General features: G+C 51.9%; 9 protein-coding genes across 9 annotated transcripts; 3 read left to right on the forward strand and 6 right to left on the reverse strand.

Moving 5' to 3' along the window:
* Positions 1-1277: 1277 nt before the first annotated feature.
* On the reverse strand, positions 1278-5406 carry T310_1436 (uncharacterized protein; the record flags this gene model as incomplete). The annotated part of the gene is made up of 3 exons (XM_013475693.1): positions 1278-3863; positions 3975-4068; positions 4160-5406. 3 exons carry the CDS (start codon positions 5404-5406, stop codon positions 1278-1280), a joined length of 3927 nt encoding a protein of 1308 aa, XP_013331147.1.
* Positions 5407-7726: 2320 nt separating this feature from the next.
* Positions 7727-8609, reverse strand: T310_1437 (uncharacterized protein; the record flags this gene model as incomplete). The annotated part of the gene is made up of 3 exons (XM_013475694.1): positions 7727-7845; positions 8147-8414; positions 8517-8609. The coding sequence occupies 3 exons, from the start codon at positions 8607-8609 to the stop codon at positions 7727-7729; spliced, it is 480 nt and encodes a 159-aa protein (XP_013331148.1).
* A 773-nt stretch (positions 8610-9382) lies between these two features.
* T310_1438 (Imidazoleglycerol-phosphate dehydratase) lies at positions 9383-10191 on the forward strand (the record flags this gene model as incomplete). Its single annotated transcript, XM_013475695.1, has 2 exons — positions 9383-9707; positions 9776-10191. 2 exons carry the CDS (start codon positions 9383-9385, stop codon positions 10189-10191), a joined length of 741 nt encoding a protein of 246 aa, XP_013331149.1.
* A 127-nt stretch (positions 10192-10318) lies between these two features.
* T310_1439 (transcription factor Cys6) lies at positions 10319-12347 on the reverse strand (the record flags this gene model as incomplete). The annotated part of the gene is made up of 4 exons (XM_013475696.1): positions 10319-10409; positions 10529-10605; positions 10908-12213; positions 12274-12347. 4 exons carry the CDS (start codon positions 12345-12347, stop codon positions 10319-10321), a joined length of 1548 nt encoding a protein of 515 aa, XP_013331150.1.
* A 677-nt stretch (positions 12348-13024) lies between these two features.
* T310_1440 (uncharacterized protein) lies at positions 13025-14188 on the forward strand (the record flags this gene model as incomplete). Its single annotated transcript, XM_013475697.1, has 6 exons — positions 13025-13333; positions 13410-13488; positions 13591-13626; positions 13666-13918; positions 14002-14104; positions 14159-14188. The coding sequence occupies 6 exons, from the start codon at positions 13025-13027 to the stop codon at positions 14186-14188; spliced, it is 810 nt and encodes a 269-aa protein (XP_013331151.1).
* A 277-nt stretch (positions 14189-14465) lies between these two features.
* Positions 14466-15239, reverse strand: T310_1441 (Uncharacterized protein; the record flags this gene model as incomplete). Its single annotated transcript, XM_013475698.1, has 2 exons — positions 14466-14821; positions 14879-15239. The coding sequence occupies 2 exons, from the start codon at positions 15237-15239 to the stop codon at positions 14466-14468; spliced, it is 717 nt and encodes a 238-aa protein (XP_013331152.1).
* Positions 15240-16433: 1194 nt separating this feature from the next.
* On the reverse strand, positions 16434-17723 carry T310_1442 (Uncharacterized protein; the record flags this gene model as incomplete). The annotated part of the gene is made up of 4 exons (XM_013475699.1): positions 16434-16721; positions 16782-17141; positions 17195-17350; positions 17445-17723. The coding sequence occupies 4 exons, from the start codon at positions 17721-17723 to the stop codon at positions 16434-16436; spliced, it is 1083 nt and encodes a 360-aa protein (XP_013331153.1).
* Positions 17724-20226: 2503 nt separating this feature from the next.
* On the reverse strand, positions 20227-21592 carry T310_1443 (ER-associated proteolytic system protein Der1; the record flags this gene model as incomplete). Its single annotated transcript, XM_013475700.1, has 3 exons — positions 20227-20673; positions 20771-21346; positions 21401-21592. 3 exons carry the CDS (start codon positions 21590-21592, stop codon positions 20227-20229), a joined length of 1215 nt encoding a protein of 404 aa, XP_013331154.1.
* A 731-nt stretch (positions 21593-22323) lies between these two features.
* On the forward strand, positions 22324-22994 carry T310_1444 (Histone 3-like protein; the record flags this gene model as incomplete). Its single annotated transcript, XM_013475701.1, has 2 exons — positions 22324-22567; positions 22648-22994. 2 exons carry the CDS (start codon positions 22324-22326, stop codon positions 22992-22994), a joined length of 591 nt encoding a protein of 196 aa, XP_013331155.1.
* Between the last annotated feature and the right edge of the window lie 510 nt (positions 22995-23504).

Raw genomic sequence — 23504 nt, forward strand, 5'->3', positions numbered from 1 at the left:
GTATCACAATCACATCTTACCTACCCACCCTATTGGAGCCTTTATTATTTCTTTTTTTTTTCGGGGAGGACTCTGGGACAAAAAGTTAAACTTTATTTCATGTCGGGTATCAATCAAATGACCTCTCGCTCGCATTGTGATATTTACCAGAAAAGGAAAAGAAAAGAAAATCACCGGTCTGGTTTGGTTTTTAGGGTTTGTTCACAAGGGTGAGAAGAGAAGAGAAGGAAGGGAAGGAAGAGAAGTGAGAGTAATGAATGACTTTGCTCGGGATCTTGTGTTATTCATATTTATTTTATAATTTTTTTCTACCGTGTTCATTTCACAGGCGCTACGGTGTGTTTTGTTTTGTGTTGCACTGTATATATATGTCTATACAGCTCATATATACGGTTTTTGTAAAATAAATGATAGACAAGTCTGGTTTCGATACTCAATGCCATTACATTATTAGGTCTTGTGACAAAGAGTCGAGCTCGACTGTGACACTATCTACAAACACATTGCTTGAACACATTTCTTCCCATAGCATAGCATAGGAAAGAATGATGATCTTCTTCTTATGCATGACATGAGTGTTTTTTTTTTGTACAGGTCGCAAGAAGAAAAATGAGCCGAGCACACTCAAAACTGGAATCCCTCAGCATATTGATCATCTCAATCCGGGGTCCTTCATGAAGGTCAGACTGCCTCCGCCAAAAAAGGGAAAAAAAAAAAGGAAAAAGTGAGAGAGATTCCGCAAGTGCGCCAGAAACCCCCAAACCTTATTAAAAACCTGATAGCACCCGGAAACACGATGGAAAAAGGAAAAATGACAGAGACGGCAATGGTATCACGCTCGCTCGAAACAGGATGAGAAAACCAGATGTAGTAGGGCTGCCAGGCGAAAATGCAACGATAAGAGGCGGCTTCAAGTATTCACATGTCGGAAATCGCGGATTAGGAGAAAAAGCGGTACGATCGAGATCGGGGAATTAAGACAGAAAGACAGTCTTCTAGCTTCAATTTCAGCCGTGAGACATGAAGAGGATTCAAGAAAATTGCCAATGCGCAGATCAGAAGTCGGCTTCTATGCACAAATGAAGGGGAATTATTTCCAAAGAAGAGCGGGCGTATGTGCGGCTGTGGCATGGTTCACAATTCTGACTCGCGGATATTAGCGTTATTATGCCGTGAATTCGATGTCGACAGGGGAAAATCAATGGTCTTTTTTTGTGTTCGTTCCACTTTTGCTCATGAAATCGTGTTGCAGATGACATGAAGACTTCGCACTGTTCTCACAGTTCCACCTGCGGCGGTGACCAGATAATACGAGGCGGTTCGTCGCTCGTGACATAGGTTTCTTTCGACTCCGGCTCCGACTCTTCAAACCCATGAATCTGGCGTATTCCTCTGATGGCTGATGGACGACCACTAAGCAATTTTCGCAACGAGGAAGTAGCCAAGCCGGTGGCGGTCCGGCCACTCGGTGCGCCTGTACCCGTACTCGTCGAGACGGTGCTGGTGCTATACTTGCTGCGAATGCTACCAGAGATACTACCTGCAGGCCCTATGGCGGAAACTGGGAGCGCGAACTGAGGAGAGGAGGTAGGGGCAGCAGCGTAATGTTTTGACTGAAGATTTGCCGATTTGCCGGACGAAAAGGAGAGCGGCGACGTAGGTCGATCCTGGGAGGCGGAGTCGGCAGCACCATCAAAAAAGACATCTGCGCGTTCTGACTGCAAGTTGGACATGGTTGCCAGGGGTGACGAGCAGTCAGAACTCTCAACAGTAGCCTCCTTCGTCTCCATATCAGGACTTTCAGTACGGGATTCGGGCTCCGGTTCTTCAGTATGCGAAATCCGTTCAATTATAGATGTATCTAGGTCGAGTTTGCCGATCCCTTCCAGCAGCACGTTCAGGCTTCCTGCTGCAGTTGGCCGTTCATAACTGACGGTATCAACCTGGTCACGACCTTCCGCTTCCCCTGGCTCCAATGGGAGGCCATGCGCGAGACAGTAGTTTCTGTACAGATACCGTCGCAAGCGAGTCACTTCATTATCCCACTTCTTATTGAGAGAGAGCAGGGTAGCTTCCACTTCATTGCGGAGGGATTCAGGAGCCGAAGGCGCATGCTGGGCTGAGTGCGAGCCTGCAAAAGCACCATGTGTGGGAGCATGATGTTTGGCTAATCTGTGGCCTCCGGAAGGTTGTCCGACTGCGATGGCAGCATGGATTGAACGACGGATCGAACTTGCGGTGGAGGCCGAGCTGTGGGCACTCGAGTCCCGGTGGACACTCTCGACTTCCCGGCGAACTTTCTCAAGGGAGTGATATCGATCCGAATCCATCGTCGGGAGATATAGGACGGATTTGTTGCGCTCCAGACCATTGACAAGGACCGTAAACGACTGCAGGTTGATGTCATTGTTCTCACAATACACCTCGCGCAGAGAGCTATTCTCTTCCAAAACCGAGGCCAAGGTATTGGCACCCTGCAAGCCCAACTTTTGATGCTCGAGCCTCAGCACCTTCAGAGATTTGTTCTTCTTCAGTCCTGTGAGGGCCTCGTTCAGTCCAATCCCGAACCGAGCAACATCCAGATGAGCGTATTCGCCACTAATATCCAACTCCTCCAACGTTTCATTCTCTTCAAACATCAATTGCAATGCTTTGCATGTTTCGGGCCCAGCGTCGTAAGGGAGTGACGCCTTTGAGATATCCAGGTACTTCAATGATGTGTTCTTTCTCATAGCTTCGATCAGTTCGCGGAAATGTTCCTCCTTTTTAAAGTCGATCATCCGCATCGACAGGTGGGTCGGACCCTTGTTCTTTGCAATGGCGTCGAAAAGAAGAGCGTAATCTGTATCTAGGCGGTTCTCGCTAACGTAGAGGTGTAGATCCCGAGGCTTTCCGCTTGCAGGGGTCATGGAGTGAAGGAAGATTGCTACATCCGTCCCTGTCAGGCCACATTGGTCGAAACGCAAGACACGGAGAGATGACGACCGGTCACTGGCAAGGTAAGCGGCAATGGACTCGACAGTTTGCTGGTTCACTGAAGTCTGGCTCAAGGAAAGCTCCTCCAACCGCCAATTGAGCAGGGTTTCGGGAGCAATCAGAGGCTCCGGTCCGGACGTTCGGGCGACGCGCGAGAGGTCGATCTTCCGGATCTGACCAAAGTAGCCAATCTGCTGCTGAAACAGCTCCGGACTGAGACGGCCCTGCACGCCAGCTATGTTCACCGCCTCGAGCGTGCTCTCCTGGGCGGTAAAGGTCGACAAGACGAGATCGAGGTCATGGACAGAGAGGCCACAGTTGCCGACTTCAAGCGCCCGGAGGTGACTCGCTCTCTGTGAGGCAGCGTCGACCAGGTAGTCCAGATCCGACTCGCCCAGTTTGATGCCATTGAGCACGATCCAATCCACATTCGTCAGCTGTCGTCGACATAAGGGAAAGATCGCTTCGGGAATGCCGCAACCGGGGTCACGAACTCCGCCGTCGGCGACCGGATTTCGCGTCAGACAGAACGAGAAGTCGAGCCGCCGCAGTCGTTTGCTCTTTAATGCCAATGCGCGAATTTCCTGAGAGAGCACCGACAACCGGTCCTGTCCAGCAATGTGTACCTGGGCTCCCGCCCGCGTTAGAAAAGCGTCAAGATCCAGGCCGTAAGGGTCTCGCAGATCTTGCAGAACATCCAGATTGATCCCGCTGAAAGAGATGGAGACAAAGGATTCGTTATAACGAAGTGCTCGCATCACGGCTAACAGCTCCAAGGCAGTGTAGCGCTGGCGCTCCTTGGTCGAGGGTGGCAGCAGCTTGAAGCAGGGAGCGTCCTCGCAGTCGACGTCGATCGAATAGCGAATGTTAGAGGTGTCGATGTCATGCTTGCCGAGTAGGCAATTAGCGTTCGATCAAAGCAGCCAAAGTCCTCGTTGAGATCTGCTGCCGGAATGATATCCTCATCTGCAATCTCCGGGGGCGCTACCAGATCGTACGGCTGCTTGAGCCACAGAGGACGCAGGAATTCCGTTCGCTGACGGATCCAGAGCACAATGTCCACCACGTGCACAGATGCCAAATACAGGGAGACTGCCGGACGAAGAGGCATCCTGATCACTCACGTCAATACTCAGTGGATATTACTTGGCAGATCCAGGAATAGAGAGAGGAGACTACTTACCGGAAGCTCAGCTGGAAGCTGTCGTCTCCGGAACTCATCCACAAGGAGGTCATTGTCATAAGTCCAAAGGACATTCCCATCTCCACCTCGTTCAGGGACACAACTGAAGAACGGCTGGACGCCTTATGTAGGGGAAGTAAATGAATCTTGTGAGCCCCGATGGCCAGATAGCACACGGTGGCCGACAGCTTGGCAAGATCATCGGAAGAAGCTCGACCGGATTGTTTGCCCGCCGAGCGTTGAACCACCCGAAAGAGGTGGAAATGCTCCGGCTCGTAATCCCGCTCCTGATCCAGCACTCTTGCCGCATAGTCAATCGTCCTCTGGTCGAACGGCAATGGATCCACTGAGCGGATCGATTCCGCCGCTGAACGGATGCCGATGAGCCAGAGATTCTGCTCTTCGGGATCTGCCAATTGAATGCCTAGGAAGGCCGCCTTGTTGGTTCGTTCATCAATATAGGAAAGCTCAATGGCGGCTTGACATCGACCATCCTCTACCCTGTAAACAGACACTATGCTGTTCAATGGGATACCCGCGATATCACTACCGTGGGCGGGATGTGTCTGCTCCTGTAGAGACGCGACCGAAACGATCGATTGTCGACTGACTGGCGTAGCACGTCCCGAAGAAGACGCGATGGTAGGAAAAAACTCCGACGCCTTGGCCTGGCTTTTGAACCGAACCAGGTGAGTGTCCGTCAAGACCAGATAGTGACTCTTCTTCCGCCACATACTTCCAGTTGTCTGGACCTCTCCGTGGTGTAGAACGACATGGCCTAGGGTGTTCCTGGAGGAAAAACCAGCGGCAGCAGTGACCTCCTCTTCGTCCACCGACGAACCCTTCGAACGGTGACCCAAGACGGACTTGTCCTCATCTTCCTGTGAATGCATCGAGCGCAGGGATCCAAAGACGGAGGCACGCTTGGAACGCTGAAACGACTTGCGCTGGAACTTGAAGGTATCCGAAGAGCCAGTGGGAGTCGAACAGGCACGGTCCATGAGCTCCGAGTCAGCCGTACCGGGACGCGGAATGGCCAACAACAAACCGCTCGCTCGAACCGGGCTAGGATTACGGCCAAAGAAGGCAGAGTTCCGTCGGGATTTCTTCTTCATGGTGTACGACCCGTCGGAGGAAGACCGATCGTGGACTTGGGCAGTTGCAAGAGAAGTGGAGGAAGAAAGAGAGGTGCCAAACATGCTCAGGCTCCTTCTCCGCTCCTTCTTGTCAACAAGTTTCTCAGCCATGGTGACTAAAAGCTCGGCGGAAGAGTCAGGCGGGGCAAGAGGTGTGAAAGAAGAGGTTGCTATGATCGACGACGACGGCCGGGGCGTCGTTTCTGCTACATGAGTCCAGACCAGGATTAACGGTCAACTCAAGCCAACCCAGGCTGAGAAAGAAAATACACAAGAAGGATCAATTGGGACCAAGCCACAGCCATACGGGGGAAGAGAAGAAGGGAGAGACAGAGGGAGAAGAAAGCCAGAGTGAATGCCTAAATGGATGAGAAATAATCGGGGTTCAGATAAGGAGCACCTACAGCACTGCTCACGGCGTCATGAGCGGCATGGATGTTTGCAATCAATCTGAATGACTAGAATGACTAGGAGGAAGATTTTCTGCTCGGTGGTTACCACAATTGTCAGGCTGCTGCCGCAGACGGATACAGAGGATCTGCAGGAATGATAGAAGAAATTGCCCAGCCCAGCAACAGCGGCATGAAGGCCAGGAACCAGGGAGATAGGAACGCTCAGAGTACCAACCGTCTGCAGGAGGGAAGTCTGGTTCACAGGGGCAGGACCACAGGAACAGAGAAAAACGGAGTTCTGAATGCGGATGGAAATAGGGAAAAGATGGTGGCACGGCGGTTCAAGCGTGCCTGCACGTTACGAAACAATGGAACCAGCCGTGAGGGGAGTGGATACGGGGATGGTATGATGTCAGTCTGCAAACGGAAAGCGGTTAATAGGGTTAACTAGAGGGAGCACCCAAGGGATGCTGCCATTACGTACAGTAAGGAGCAGGGGAAAAAAGAATGTGACCAAATGCGGATTGCACGATGAGAAGAGAAGAGAGGCCAGGAAGCGAGCGACACAGCGTGGGAAAGAACGAGCAAGAGACAGCAAGATAAGTATTACGGACAGCAAGGACGGACGGGCAGGATGGCTTGGGAAGGCAAGAGCAGCGAAGGTGGTGGAAGGAAGGAAGGACTGGGCTGGCCGGATGCAGGTACGCCAGTCCGACTCGGGCTAAGGCGATCAGGCCAGCAAGCGAGGCTGGCCACCCACCGCCCTCAGCCCCGCCACCCAAGCGTGCTCCCAGCCATGTCTCGGCGGCCCACGGCAGCGACTCGTCTGCCACGCGCCATATTATCGCCGAGCACTGAGGCAGAGGCAGCCTGGCTGCATCTTTGCATGTCACTTGACTAACCTGCTGCAAGAATGGGCTCATCACCCACATCAGCCCGAGCTCAGCAAGCAATGCAGTTCTCTGGTTGCTTATTCTGTCGGTCATCGTGTCTCGCATCCAATGGCCCTTCGTCACCAGGATGTGTCCTTATCTCAATTCAAGCCTGCACCGTCTGAACTTGTGCAATTGATGCGCAACGAGATGACGAAGCAGAAACCAGTTGGTGGGCCGGGCTGCAGTCCCTGCTAGGATGCTGGTTCCGTCATGCAATCAGAACGGATTATTGGAGACGGTGTGTACGCCGGCTACACAGTAATGAGAAAGCAGAAGTATTTGTAAACATCATCGCGCGGTTCTGCGTTCTTTCCCACGATGGATAATCGTATACCATACCGTGCGGGTAACGGGGAATCCCCGGTAGTGACCTCCGTCCATACAACTGATACACCTTGGTTGGTTTGTCCAGACAATCAGGTGATGATCGTGATTCGTGGTTGCGAGATGGAAAGAACACGCTTGTCCCATGGTTCTCGTCGACTCTTCCGCCTCGAGGAATATCCACTCCTCAACTCAATCTCAAATTTTCAGCTGCAAATCTAGCGCCATCCTGCAGAGCAATGCATTTCATCTGGGTTGTTTTTTTTTTTTGACCGCCTTTTTCGTTCACCCTGTGTCCCTTTCTCATCTTCCTCTCCAGTGGAAGGGTGTTCTTCATCACCAATACAAGGCATAGCTGGGGATAGAGACACCCTGGAAGAACATTGTAGTACGGAATATATTACTCCGTACTTGGAGACTCTGGAGTCGACGTAATCCACTCCACCCCCGTAGCCTAGAGACGCCCGTATATGCGCCGCGGAATGATGAACCGCCCAAGCCGCGCTGCCCTACTCGACTAGTCTTAGCCGCTACTCAAGAGATCTGCTGCTAGCCAGATGGCGATCTGGGTAGCTTCATAAAATTTTGCTCTCCCACTGAGGCCTTTTCACACAGCTCGTGCTTTTTTTTTTCAGCGGGAGGCGTAGAGAGCAGAGACAAAGCTTCACTCTAATATTTTTCCTGTTTAGAAGTTACCTACTAGATATAGGTATTACTTCGCTTTGTCCTTTCACTGTGCTTTAAGTTTTGCTAAACAATGCCAAGTGCAACCTAGGAAGCCTAGTCGTGGCTAACTGTGGCTTGGTACTTGGTAGCGGAACTTTGGTCGAGTGCCTGTATTGTGGACTCCGACGACCAGCACCGGAAACCCGATGCGATATCCAATGGATCTAACCAGACTATACAAAGTACATACATGAAGGTTCCTAGCACCTACCTCCAAACCTTAGGTACTGTTCATGCACTCCTGGCGCCAAGCCCAGATATAGAGCGCCAATCGCTCACCGTACCAACGACTCGGTACGTGGCTTTGCTAGTAGGATGAGTTGTCTCCTGCACGAAAGCCAATGGCTGGCTGATCGCCCTCGCGGTCTGCTCTCGACTACTCCGAAACCTCTCTCTGGCTCATCGTTCGCTCCGCTCGTTTCAGCTTTCGGAGGGCGTCCAAATACTCCTTAACCCGCTTTTCCGCCCACACACAGCCACCCAATGTCATAACGGCGATCTGGAGGAAGGTCTTGAACTGCGGGGTCAAGCCTCGATAGATCCGGGAAGCCGGCGCCAGACTTTCGGAGAGCGAGGCGAGAGGTCGGTAGACAAAGTTGTTCCGGATGGAGGCTGGTGAAAAGGAAGAGGGTCTCCGAGGAGGCTGTTGCGCCTCGGCTGCAGCCGGCGGAGCGGTGGTGTCAAAGGTGAAAGGGTGCGGCATGATCAAAATCATATGGGCGAGAATAGACATGGCGCCAAACTATCAGGTCGATAACAGCAGTCAGTCTGCAATCTCCTTCAGATAAACCTGGCAGCAATGGAGAAGCGTGATGCTGCAGACGAGCACGCTTGAGAGACATACACGCAGTGCGCCAGTAGCAAATCCCTTGACCGCCTCTGTGGTGACCTGTTCGGGCGGTTCAATCTCCGCCCGCTGATTTGAAGGAGGAGGCATGCTGTGTGAAGGATTTTGGCCCGCCGGTTTCTGCAATTGATAATTGATCGTTCGCAATATAAGCTTTACTGGATGGCGTCTTGCGTTGGTGGGCGCAGATCGAAATTACCAGGCTCGCGGATCCAGCGTTCCAAGACGACTCTATAACTACACGGGCAGCTGCAGCTTGCTGCCACCACCAATCGTGGGTGATCGATGCTTAATGCCCAACTTGATGCCGTGCCGGATGCAGACCGCAACTAGACAGATCTCCGTATACAAGGAGGAATTCGGGATGCCGCGGCGGTCTGCCAGATCGCTAACGCGAAGCCGCAGGAACCAAATGAGAACGATCACTTCGATCTAGGGCGGTCTCTTCGTGCTGAGGATGCAAGACGAAGGGTTAACAACAAGCAGCTGGTCCAGCCAGGGAATCTGGATGCATTCCAGCTCTTCTCGCGTAGAATTAATGAAGATGTCTGTCTATCAAGATTGTCTTCGTTCTGTTCCGACGTAACTCGCCGCGCCTTATGTAATAACGCCAGGAAGCGCTTCCGCGCGCCTTCCAGATCCATCCAATGGGAGATATCCCCGATCGACCAACCGCAAGGAAGCAAAAAAAGAGGCCGACCGTCCGGGGAACAAGTCAATCAATCTTGAATTAGGCCAGGTCGTCGACAGTGTCTTCATTGGTTGTGGCCAATTGAGAAACTAACACTGTGTCCTTCAACAATTGATTGAATTCTCAATTGGACTTGCATTTCCTTTTCCTCCTCCCTTCAACGTCCGTACCAATGGCCAGCTCTCTACCCCGCCGGACCGTCTCCATCTCCCGCATCACCAACGAGACCAAGATCCAGGTCTCGCTGTCCCTCGATGGAGGCGCCCTGCCCCCGTACGAGGAAAGCGAGCACTTCCCCGCCCCGGAATCCCCTGAAGAAGCGGCGGCTGCGAAGAGCGGGATTGTCCCGGACAAGGATGCGCCTCATGCCACGCAGTTCACCGCCACCCAGCAGATCACGATCAACACAGGGATCGGGTTCCTGGACCACATGTTGCATGCCCTAGCTAAGCACGCGGGCTGGAGTTTGGCCATCCGCGCCAAGGGAGATCTGTACAGTATGCTTTGCCTACCCCTTACAGTTATCAAGACAAAAATCTCGAATTAACGAATTCGTTTTGTCTAGTTGATGACCATCACACCACCGAAGATACTTTCCTCGCACTGGGAACGGCCTTCACGAAAGCTCTTGGGGCGCGTACATCGCTGGCGCGCTTCGGACGGGGCGACGCGCCACTGGACGAGGCCCTCTCGTGGGCGGTCATCGACCTGTCAAACCGGCCGTATGCAGTGATCAACCTCGGCTTCCAGCGGGAGAAGATCGGGGCCCTGAGCACGGAGATGATAACCCACGGGCTGGAGAGCTTTGCGCAGGCGGCGGGTGTCACGCTGCATGTGGGCTGCACGTACGGCTCCAACGACCACCACCGGGCCGAGAGCGCGTTCAAAGCCTTGGCCGTAGCCATTCGGACGGCGTGCACAAGGAGAGTGGCTGGTGAGGTTGGGGCAGGCGATGTAGTCAGTACGAAGGGGGTGTTGTAGGTGACTTTGACCGAATAGCGCTTCACGTCGCCATCTGAGATGGCAAGAGAACAGAAAATCTTTTTATATGATGATGATATCCAACCCATATACTCGTATGTATGTGTCATAGACAGTTTTATTCTTATCAACTGCTTTCTTCTCTGTCATTCTGTATAGAGTATGCCTTAGAGTGTGATGATAATCTTGACGTGTGGCTACTTTGGGTAGTTAGGTATCTATACATCGATCAGCAAGCAATTAAAAAAAAAAAGAAGCTCACACGTTAACTCGGTGATGCTAAGTACAGGTACCCGTACTGACGTGGATGTGTATATGTACTTATCTATGCACCTACAATGATACCGTGCATGTGACCTGTCTAGCTACCCAGGTACCGTACAGGACATATGCAAGCAACAAGCGAATAATGCACTGCACATCCATTACAGCAATCTCTGCTTAAGCGAGTCTAAATAGTGGTGCAGGAATACTGTCCAGCAACCAAATTCCAGCCTCTCGAACTACGCAGCTGTAGTGAACTGTTCAGCCATCCTCGCAGCAAGGCTCGAGTCCCAGACCCCCTCCTTCCGATTACAGACTAACAGCAAGTGCAGAGCTTGAGCGCGAATATCTCGCCGAGGACACCAGGCACACACGACAAACAACGGCATTACAATCCCCAACCCCGTCACATACGTGGGTCGAAACATGGTGCCCGTCTTTGGGAGAATTACCCTGGGAAATCCATGCGACGAGTGTGTGGCTGGTTTGGATCTTTCTTGATACAGCAGCTCCCGTGAAGACGAAACCGGTGTCGCGTCTGGCGGAATGCCCAACAGCCTGGAGGAGCTTGACGAGACAGATCCCAGATCCATATGTGATCGAAACGCAGGCACTGCTGGATGTGACGTTCGATGAAGATGATAATTTGGAAGCTCCCCAGAGTTGCCCTCCAGATTAGGTGCCTGCTGTATAGGAATCGCAGTGCTGACAAGATGCAGAAAACCACTGGCTAAAGATGTGATCGCCGCAAATTCTGGACAAAACTCATCAAAGTTTGGTTTCTCCGCTCCCAGATTTACGTGAAGAATGATGACGACCAGCTTGCGATACAGTTGTAATAACGTAGCGTCTGCGCCCAGTTTGGCATCTCGCTCATCGTCGAGTGCTCTGTCCAAAGCCAAGCACCACTGCTGGAAATGCTGGACAAACCTAGCGCGTCGAAGCTCGTCCTGTTGTCTTATTTCAGCGGAAACATGTGTTCGCAATGCTCCTTCAGCGCTCCTCAGGAAACGCAACAACTTATTCAAATACTGATTCATTGACAACATTGCGTGACTGAGACTGGCGAACTTGAGTAGCGGCTGCCCCTTGCACATGCCCGGCCGTGGCAGGGCTCTCTCACTGGGCAAAGTATAGTCGAACTCGAGAGCTTGTGTTTCCATGCGAACGAAGAGCTGCCTCAGCAGCCATCGCGGAATATATGCGCCATCGATAGCGGAGCCTGTTGCCATATACTCTGCCAATAGTTTGACGCCTCCACACAGATGGGTCATGGCAGCCTGAAAGTCACCGCGGAGGCACTCGAACGAGAAAAAGATGACGCAAATCAACAGGATCACGTCTCCAGCCTTGGTCGCGTCTGAATAGTCGAGCCGGAGGATATGACGAATGGCATGATTATATTGCCGCAACGCGAACTCTTCCAGCTGGCCGAGAGAAGTGGTATAGTCCTCGTACAGGGCACTAACAGCGACCAAGGCATGTCGAATGGCGCTCTCGTGGGTCGCAACCATCACGAGATATCTTGACCAGAGCTCAGTGCAGAAGGAGCCTGGAAGCTCCTCGACCACGCGTTCTTGGAAGAAGGCTAGAGACCGCATCTCTTGCCAGTCTCTATTTGCTGTCAGGATGGGATCCGAGACATAGTGCACAAACCCAAGGGCTTTCTCTCCGCTGTCTGCATAGCCGCATGGCCGACTACTTTTGACGCAGCGTTGACATCGTGGTCGCGTCAGATCGCATTTTATCCGACGAGATCTAATCGATGATTAGACCTGCTATCTATACCACAAGCAGAGATCTTGTGACATCACTTACTTGCATGTTACACAGCCAGAGCGGGTTCTGGAAGTGCCGTGCCTCAGTCGGCGAGAGTCAGTCTGTCCGACCATGGAGAAAAAGAGGTCCCACACCGGAATCAAGAAGGACACCAGCGATGGTCCATGGCTACCTGCTGATAATTTATTCAGTCTGATGAGCGGCTACTAATCACTGACAGTCAGATGGAGTGCAGGCAGATACGGATTACGGAGCACTGTACTAGAATACGCCGTCTTGCCGACCTCATTCCAATATTATTAATATGGAGTATTGATAACCGCTGGGAAAGCCTATTTAATTTAAGCTTTAGCCCTAACCGCCAGCAAGCTAGGATCCTAACGAGTGTCGGTACTCGGGAGTCGGTAGGAGTCAGATCTGACCGATGGCACCAATGAGCACTGAGCTCGTATGCGCTAGCCGTTTTGGATGAAGGATATTAGTAGATTTTCAGGTCCGGAGTATCTAGATGGGTATCTAGATAATACATCGAGATCATCGGCGGGGTTGAAGCTGGAGATAGCCAAGAAGATGGCACGATGGCGTGATGGACCACGAATCATATAAAGCAGCGTCAAGCCCGATCCAGAAATCAACTTCAACGTGCTACCTAAATAAGGTACAGTCCATAACCCTATCCTGGATTTTTGACGCTTATAAATAATAAATACCTTCAATTGATTAAACAGACATCTTTTATTTCATTGTCTCAAACCCATCTCACCTCAACAGAATATCACAATCAATAATCATGGCCACCACTTCAACACCCTCAAACGCGGACGCATTCCTCTCCGCCGTCGAGGCCAGGCGCTCGCTGTACAAACTGACAAACAAGAGCCCCATCTCAGACGACCGGATCCACGAGATCGTCGCCACCGCGATCAAGCACGTCCCGAGCACGTTCAACGTGCAGTCGGCGCGGGCGGTCATCCTGCTGCGCGAACAGCACGAGAAGCTGTGGGACATCGGCGAGCGGGTGCTCCGTGAGGAGATGCCGCCGGCAGTGTATGCGTCGTTGGCGCCGAAGGTCGCGGGGCTTCGGGCGGCGTATGGAACGGTATGACTCAATTCTCTATGCGTATGCATACATGCATGTTCAATGGACACCTCATGGCTAATGGCGACATGTCCAGGTCCTATGGTTCGAAGATGAGGCTAGCCTCGATGCGCTGAAGCAGAAGAATCCTGCGATTCAGTCCCTTGTTAGAGAGTGTAAGATAACTCACTCCATTCCGAACAGATAATTAGATCATAAATAGATCTTTTTTTTTACCTTCAGGTCGAATTCATGCTGATGCCATCCTCATCTTTCAGGGTCGGACCACTCAAGCGGAATGCATCAGTTTGTCGGTACGTTCCGCCCTAGCTACATACATAATGTTCCCCCAGTACGGATCTCACACCTTGGGTGTACAGTATGGACGGCCCTAGAACGCGAAGGCCTAGGCTGCAACCTCCAACACTACAACTTTAGCGAGACGTTCCGAAAGGACGTCCTTGAGACGTGGAACCTTCCTCAGACGTGGAATCTGCGCGCGCAGCTCGTCTTTGGCCAACCGAGCGCCACCTCTGCGGATGGCGGCTTACCGGAGCGGGAGAAGGAGAAGAGCTTTAAGCCGATTGAGGGGGAGAGGTTGCTTCGGTTTGGGTAGACAACTTCGAGAGTGTCTGCTAGGATGTTGAGAAGAGAAGGGCGGGTGGGTGGAGCTGCTGATTGTGGGATAGATATGATACACATAGTCAGATGATAGGATTATGTCAATGTGAATTGAATATGTATGTACTGTACAGAGAAAGGACTCATGAGTTCAACATGGGTATGTTGCATGTATGTAATACATATGTTTCAAAATATATTTGACTGTACTGAATTGTAGTATAGTATCAATTGAAGTACAGTGTAGAACGATGACTTGATAAAAACCTTCATTCATACGTTCGTTCATTTCATCATGGCATAAATGAAAGCATCTTTATACACACACTCTCTCTCTACAACAAATTCACGCCACTCATGGATGAATAGGTGCCAAGAACTTACCTCTACCGAGTCGTGTACTAATATGTACCTCGTACCCCTGTTAACATTTTTTCTTCTTTTCCAGGGGTCCAGCCCCTGTCTGTCTGTCCTTCCCTATCAAGAAACAAGAATTCCCAATTCCCAATTCCCATTCCCATTCTCATTCTCATCACCACTTCCGTGTCTTCATCTTCATCTTCTTCGTCGGAGCTTGGCTCTTCACACCTAACGCCTGCACCGCCCTCGTCCAATACGCCTTCCGATCATCCGTAACAGTCGTGCCCACGCAGCTGGTGATATACCCCTCCCAGCCGGCCTCGGAGCCCGACTGCAGCGCAGCCCGCACGGCCGGCGTGCACTGCGAGGTCAGGAACCAGGCCGCGGAGCCGAAATCGTACGTCTCGTCCGACAGCAACAGGTCGAGGACGGCGGAGACGTTGCCCGAGACAGAGCGGTACTGCGAGGCGAGCGCCGGGATGGAGGCGGCGTATTGCTGGTTGTAGGTTGGGGATTGCATGTTTCGAGCTATAACCCTTGTTAGTTGTATGTCATAAAAGAAAGGAAAGGTGCAAGCAAACGTACTGCCTTGCCCCGGCCTCCCCGGCGGCGGGAAGTGATTGCGATTGTACTTGAAATCGCCCGACTCAAACGCCATCAGGCTGATAAGCGCAGCCTGCTCCGCCAGCGAGGTCACATTGTACGTGACGAAGGACTTGGTGATGAAAGGGACGGCCTGGGCGGCGGTGCTGCACTCGCCGGGGGCGGGGGCATTGTCGCAACTCGCCGAGTTGGGGGAGATGGTGAGGAGTCGCTGGGTTGTTAATCCAGTAGTAGTATTAGTGCTGGTAGTATTACTACATCTGATAGAAAGGGCTGGGACCGGTCCTGCGGTCGCTAGTAGCGAGGTTGATAGGAAGGTGAGGATGGAAATCCAGGATCGCATAGTTTATGTGTCTTTGTCTGTCTGTCTGTCTGTCTGTCTAAAAGGTATGAAGATGATAAACTGTACTTCGAGACTGATAGTGCCAGCGAGCAGTCTTAATTCCTTTTATAATCGAGGACAGACAAATGCCTGCAGAGCAACAAAGAAGCGACAGACAATGGCATGGAACAAAAAAAAAGTCCGTCAAGATCTGGCCAGAGGGAAGGAGAACCCCGAGGATTATGTATTCTGTCTAATTTAGTCTGGCTGGGAGACTGTTTCTTATAGATAGAAGAATCAATCAATCAGTGAAACAAGAGACAGTACTCCGTACCATTCACATACTTAGCGGAGGCAGGATCTTAACTCCATCCCTCCTCCATCAAAGGAACGAATGAATGATCCTCTCATGCATTCCGCCAAAGGGGGCGATGGATCATGGAGCATGCATTGTCTACTGCATACACTCTGCGCCTGTTTCAATTCCCAGCCGATCTATCTATCTGATGGAGTAGTATGAGAAAGTGGTATACGAAACGCGGCTCCTCGATTCGCTGATCGACACGTGATGCGCCTCCTAGGCCATGCTGATTGGCGAGTCGTTTCCAGTTTCAGCCCTTGCTGCTGCAACCCTGAAACGCGCGATAGTCATGGCTCCCCCTATTGGTCCTGCAGATCGCCCACCGAAACTCTCGACTTAAAAAGTCGCTGTCCTGTTAACTGATTTCACCGAGTACGGAGTATTCAGCGCCTCGATGTGACACCACTGGTTACGTTACATACACCTGTACCGTGCCATACAATGTTGCAGTTGCAATGATCTGGACAAGAGGTAGATATTGACAGGTCCTGCTCGTGTTCGATTCTTACAATGAATACATTCCCTGCCAGCGCTCGATTCAAGTCTATGCACACAACTGGCCTGAGGCAATATTATCATCATCTAACAAGAAGCGAAGAGCCATAGGCGAGGTATCCTCGCCTTCATCAACTAAAAAATTGTACAGCAGAAAATAGTCCAAGCAGCCAAACAACACACCAGTGACACAACGGACCCAGAACATTTTCACTTGCGCCAGACGATGACAAAGTTTCACAACCCAAAATTATTTAGTCACACAACAAATGCTCGACGATGCAGATGAACTCATGGTGGCGGCCCCGTCCAGATCTAAACTCCAAGATCTATCATGTGAATAGATGGCGAAATGTCGTCTAGTCCCGCCGGCTCGGCAATTCAAAGTAGGATTCCACCACGCGGCCGTTCTCCTCATCTCCCAGTTTCGAGCTTATGCGACGGATAAAAGTCGGCACGATGCGCAACGCTCCTCGCTTTGAAGGCGGCGAGAACCCAGAAGGCGAAACCAAGGGAGAGAGTCTTGTGTAGCGATAGCGGTATTGCCCCAGAAGGAGGATCCGGCCGTACACCCACCACATGCAGATTCCAACAACACCGGCAAGAATAAATCCAAGCACAGTGAGCAGCATCCAATGACTCCCCATCTAGAGGAATGTTAATTGTGATGCCGTCAAGGGTGCCGAAGGGGGGGGGAAAAAACCTACCCAAAAGATCAGCTGGGCATCCTTGCCATGCCAGCTGTTGCCCGTGTGATGGGTAAAGAAGCTCCAGGAAAACCGATTGTATTCGTCTTGCATGAGGACCCGGACCCGGCCAGCGTCGCCCGGCCCCCCGCGCATGTACTCCTTCCAAATTACAGACAAGAAGAGTGGACCCGTCGAGTACATAACCGTAATGTATGGCAACAGCCAGTTTCTGTCATAAGACTGCAGCGATTCGATCACCCGGAGAAAGAAAGGATGCTGGGGCACTGCGCCCATTGCATCGTTTGAAATCCCCGTCGGCACCGTCCGACGAACCCAGGCTGGGTAGGCAAGAAGAGGGTCGAGTCGGCGATTGCAGCCCTGCCGCCAGGTTAACATGGTGCTGTAGCATTCGCAACCAAGACCACACGCACATCATCCAAGTCAATGTATGTTCCACCGTAGTGGGCCAACACAAAGTATCGGATCGAATCCGCACGCTGAATCGGGTAGAGGTAACCGTCGTAGGTATCCAGAAACCAGGGATACTCTTGCGCGATGAATTCTCTAGCTTTCTCGTTCGTCCATAGCTACAAGTGACGGTAGAGTTAGCTGTTGGTGTTCCGTACCAAGAATGGGTGGCGGGTGCGGGCAACCATGAACCCGACTGCGGACTAGACGAACCTTGTACTCGTAATCAGGATGAAGATCGATACAACTCTGCTGGGGTCCTTTCCAGTGTTCGGGGATCGACTCGTTCTTGTAGGTCTGGTGAATAATCTTGGGGATGATTTGAGGTCGCGACTCGATCAAGCTGGAGTTCGGCGACGGAATGTCCGAACGGTGAATAGCATCGGCGGACGCATCCTCGAGCAACAGCGTCAAGAGAGTAAAGACACTTCGGACGAGAAAGGCGATAATGAGGACATTGACGAGGATGAAGATCAGGACGCCTCGACGCATGATGCTGGCAATAACAAGGGCGCAATTGTGCAGAGACAATTACCGCGAAACATTCGAGACACGAGGATATACAGAAGGTCTCAGGTGTTTCTTCGTCTCTATCGTCCAGGGGGTTCTGAAGCCCGACGTTCGGGCCGTCAACAAGACTATCGAATGCAAGCTAAGGACATGAGAAAGGGGGGGGGCTTATAGTAGCGCCGCAGTCGCGCAGAAGCCACAGAAACGGATCAGGCTGGCCACCACGAGTCGAGCAGACAGGAGACAGAAGAATTGGTGAGAAGATGCACGATTAAAAGGATCAGATGAGGAGGCTGTCGTATGGAGTTATATTAGACAAAGAGTGATGACCAAGACTGGGAGGGAGGCGGCCAACGTGGTTATGGTTTCGGGCGGCCGATGAAAGAGGGAAGGTCCCAGGGAGCAGTCAACAAATGGAATAAAAGGAGCGTGATGAAGCCAGAGAGCGAGTTAAGCGACAGAACGGGAGAGGATTTGACAGTCTGCGGATGGATGGATTCAGCATAGTACCCAAGGCCACAGATCCATGGCTTCGGGGGAAAATTCGAGAGCAGCAGGCTAGGTGCTACCAGGTTAAGCTAACAGGCTTGAGACGCAGGGCCGTCCATAGCTAACTAGCCGCCGCGTGTACGCCAGGCCTGAACCACGGGTGCCTGGGACACTATTTCGAGGGCTTAGTTGGGGGGCTCCACCGCCTAAGAATACCGCCCGGTAAGGGAGAACGGGGCTTAGCCTGGCACCTGGAGCCGGCAATAGCGCCTGGCCTTTGAGGGGGGACCCGCCCGGCCAGGAGGCGATAGACAAAGAACAGGCAATTGGCCACGGGGCTCAGCAGCGTCCCTGACTATCTTGGCAAGGAGAGCGTTGAGATCATCCCCGGCAGCGCTGCCAATAACCCGCCATACCGGTGGGCCTTGTCAGTCGAGCATGGAGCACAACCGCGGAACACAAACGGGGTACGATAGAGACTACGGAGTACTCCACGCAGGCCTCATCCACGATGGCAGAGTCAGAGGCACACAGGCAAGGCATTTGTCGCTGCTGCTGGCGATGCCCATGATGAAGGCCGAGTATTTTTCCACAGAATTCTCATTACGTGCAGCAGGGCCTGGTGCACTGACCATTGTCGTGCGGAACCAGCCAATCAGAGGTGCACGACTCGGTACGGAGTGCTGAAACTGGAGAGGACATACGCAATCCACGTACGGATTGTTCCATACAGCCTGTTCTCTGCGCGCTCGTGCCGCTGCCTTCGTATCGCGCGCTTGCCACTCTCTGCCAGGCACTTGTCAAGTCGTGCCCATGCGTTCAAACAGCGTTCTCTCGTTGGTGCAGACTCCATTGATGAAATCTACTCGCAAAATTTACTCCAAGTGGTTGCTCCCGTCATCCCCGCAAGCTGCCAAGCTGCCCTAAGCGCTATCGCGGAGTTAACATATTCCTTCTCCGATGGTCAGTTGATGCCGAGCCTGCTCGGGGAAACAACGAACTTCGCGCCGGTTCACTTCCAGAAGATTCAATTGACAGATACGGCAATACAAGACACTTCTTTTGCGAGCAACAAGACCATAGAACCTCAACCAATTGCTCTGTATGGATGGCTCTCCAGGCTGCAGTAATTAAGCCACCAACACACACTCCCGTGCCGTTGGTTTGTCCGTTTGCTGGCGTGGGATGGTTCATACCGAAGTCTAAATGGCCGTCTGGCGAGTAAGCAGCGATCGGGCCCGCTGTGACGCGTGGCCACAGGCTCGAATAGATTGCCCTTACTCTATGCCTGTGGGCTGTGCAGCAGCCTGCGTTCATGGTAGGCTTGGTAGCCTAACCCACAGGAGGCAACTCCTGTTCTTTTCCACTGCCAAGGCCTAGGTAGGCATCTGGCAGCCTCCAGCTGCCAGCCAGGCGACAGATACAGTCAGCAGAGTTCAGTGGACTTTTTCTTAACTAAATAATGTGGCTGAGTTATACACGTGAACTAACTATGTACTGTACGTACATGGATCGCGCCTCATCTCACAGTCTCAGCTGCAGGACCAACATCATTATAAGCCACAAAACAGCCTTTCTTACGCTGGATACGGTATTACGTACGCTGTACGTACAAACCACAGCCAAGGAATCAAGAGCGATTGGAAATCTTGGGGGGATGGATCATTTACGTGGTAAATGAAAGCCGCCATACGATCACAACCTGCAGGCAAGGAATCTTGGACAAGAGGCGGGATTTCATTCCTACCTACAACCTCTAATAACTGCAACATTCCTGGGTAATTTAGCCAGGAACAACCAAAGCAACGCCATATATGCAAATGACCGAAATGATCACAGAACTAATGCCCACATGCGAAGAAATTCCGCTAGAAATGCAACCTTGAACTCTACCATCACCCAGCTTGGTATCTCATCTTAATGCCATGAAAGCAACAAAAAAAGAAAAGAAGAAGGTGACAATCCAGGAGAACAACCGCTTAACCTTATCAGATTTTCATGCCTCATTTCCTAGAATCGCCGTATGCGCCGTATCTTCATTTCCGTACATGGTTGGCTGAACAAGGGAAAAGAAATCCCAGGGATAACAGAGGTCGAGAACTGGAACTCGCAGACCATGACAGGGCAATTCCAGTTCCTCGTGGATTCGTGAACCGAAACCGGTCAACATGGTAAACAGGGTATAGAAACACCCTTCACGCCTTGAATGGCAGCGAAGCATGGGCATGGGATCCTGAAGAGGAGTGGTTCGTAGAGCTGGACCCATCGCCTGAAATCGGATGATTTGGCGCATTTGGCTCAGAAAGCCCCACATATTCTTTCCATCCATCTCCATATCGACACGTGTATGACCTGATTGACCTAATCCAAAGTCAAATAAATTGTGTGACTCAGTTGCAGCCTTGCCGGATGCCGCAGAGGGAAAAAATGCATCGAAAGGATCCTGGCTGGATATAGGTTCATCGACAGGTTCTGCCCAGATTCACTTCGAGATGCGGGGAGTAGATAGCCGTTTCAAGACGATTCTCCGCTTATCGTACTTCGGGTGCAGCAGCGGCCGCAATATCGCGGTTAATGTTGGCAGCTTGCGTCTCGGGTGCCTCTGTCTCATCTGCACCGCGCACCGCTTCATGCCGCGGCCTGCCTTCAAACAATCTCCTCCACCATGCCGGCGGATCCAGCGGCCGGTGTCCACCATGGAGGGACGGATAGACATCGGAAAAGAAATACCATATGTGGCCCACAATCACTCCGCAGATCTCATCTTTGGGTACAATCCCGTGCACGACAAGGCTGAAAGCCATCAAAACCCACGGAAGATATGGCGCCGTGAAAACCAACAGGCCCAAAAAGCTCAGACGAGTATCGGGATTCCGGCGACTCCAGATATAGACCAGACTCGAGGAGAGGGCCGTACCAAGGAAAGGCAAGGACAGGAATGGAGAGAGGATCAAGAGAGAGCTCATGGCGTAGAAAAGAAGCCATGAGAAGTCAGCGGGGGAACGGCCGGATGATTCTTCAAGCAGACGCGAATATCGCTGCAGGAAGAAGACATGGAATAGTAAGTCGAGATTCAGGGGGCCAAAGTAGAGGAATGTTGTGATGAGGCGCCAGTACTGTTATCAAGCATTAGCCCGGTGTCAGATAGATTCATCGCACCGGACACCCACCTGCGACTTGACATAAACGGCACGGAAACTGTAGAACAGCTGGAACGGAGTGAGCACATGGCACTGGACGAGAACGGAGGTAATCACGGTGGCAGCAGTCCACCATCGCGTGCAAGGAGGCATCTCATAGAACCATTGTTCCAGCGGAAATTGTCCTGGCTGGCCGCCGTTATTCCCCCAGATAGCAGCCATGGTTAGATCGAGGGTGGGTTTGCGGATCAGATTGCTGATAGTACTGCGGAGTACAGTTATCAGGAGTGATCCCAGCGGCCAGCGCAGCCGGGCCGGAGAAGAGAAGAAGCCGCAAGGGGAAAGACGCAGAGAAAGTGCCCACCAAGACTCCTAGACCAGCTTACAAAAGAAAGAAGACAAAACAGAGCCGTCTACTCTGCTGTTGGTGACACTGCGCGGCGAGACTAGGTGGCCTTTTCGGGTTCCTGATGACGGAACAGTCGTCATCGGGAGGATGACATAAGCAGGAACATGCTCGCAGCCGCCTGTACCGCCACACGCGCGCCACAGCGCCTGCAAGACGCGCCTTGGCAGACGCGGAACACGAAAAGAGATGCTGGGGATCTGCTCAAAGAGGGGGCAGCACCACGAGCATGTCGAGGTTCCCACCTGCACTCCGTTATTTTCCTCGTTGACACGGAGTGCGCCTCTTGCCAATGAATAGATACGGCAATTGAGCACGTCTGTCAACACAAACCCTTAACAAACAAGCCATCTGTCGAAAGTCGCTCACGTAGCTGAGTCGGGACGGAGTGCGCACGTCACAAGTTCTTCCCAGGACCATTGAGGTTTTGCAGTCGTTCAGGAAGCATCTCTGAACACCGGATACGGTCCGAAATTGAGCATCTCATCGTCCCTCATCTCTAAACACATTCTCAAGTTGATCTGTCCACACACCTTCTACCGTCACCATGCCCCCCAAGACTGGACGGGGCCGCCCTAAGGCGAGCGCAGCGCAACCATCCCAACAGACGAGCGCAGACGAAGCTGGTCCATCAACGAGTCAATCGCCAGCAGCTAAGAAAGAGAAGGCATCATCCAAAGCAGCGGATGCAGCAGCGTCACCTTCCGCTTCCAAAGTGCGCAAGTCCACCGCTGGAACAAAGGGAGAGAAACGACCTGCGGCCAAAGCGCCCAGGACTTCGGATATCCAACGTAAGACTAGTCGTGCCTCGTTCTCTGTACAATATTGTTTAACGGTATAATTGCATGCTGACCTTGTAACCATCACATAGCCGGAGATCCCACCCCCCAAGGCCGCCGTCACCGCTACAAGCCCGGTACGGTCGCTCTCAAAGAGATCCGGAAATACCAACGCTCCTACGATCTGCTCATCCGCAAGCTACCATTTGCGCGCCTCGTCCGGGAGGTAGCTCTTGAGTTACTCCCTGCCGAGGTGGGCGCGGAACTCCGCTGGCAGTCGCACGCTATCCAGGCCCTGCAGGAGGCCGCTGAGGCCTTCCTGGTCCATCTGTTCGAGGACACGAATCTATGTGCCATCCACGCGAAGCGCGTGACCATCATGCAGAAGGACATCCAGCTCGCAAGACGGATACGGGGCATCTGGGGCGGATTGGGTTAAAACCAATGCAATAATCAAGATCAAAAAAAAAAAGCACAAGGATAATATAATCTGTAGTGGAATTGTTACTATTCACAAGGAGCAAAGGGAGTAGTCCGTGTGTACGGCGTTTATATTCGTCAGTGTCTTTTTTTTGCTGATCGGTCGGTTATCGGTTTCCTCTTGTTTTTTTTATACGATGTATTCTCTGATCCTACAGCTCTGTTTGTTGTTCCTTATCCTCTTGGCAAGGATCCTATTCTATTGATTGGGTGGGCTGGCTGGCTAATTACTTACGCCTGGACTGTTGGGTGTGTTAAAACTTATAACAAGAATTATCCATTCCGTCAGACTTGACGCTTGACGCTTTGAGGTATTGAAATTGAGCGCAGGCGAGTGAAGTGCCAATTGCGATGCGAACTTCGAATTTCTTAAGAGATTCGTCTTTTTGATGGATAGGTATGAGGGGTAAAGGGTATGCTATATGCACTAGAAGGAGAAATTAATAATATCATTGAAGTTCTTAAAAAA

This window comes from Rasamsonia emersonii (genome assembly GCF_000968595.1).
Source record: "Rasamsonia emersonii CBS 393.64 chromosome Unknown ctg1118621759990, whole genome shotgun sequence".
Classification (NCBI taxonomy): domain Eukaryota; kingdom Fungi; phylum Ascomycota; class Eurotiomycetes; order Eurotiales; family Trichocomaceae; genus Rasamsonia; species Rasamsonia emersonii.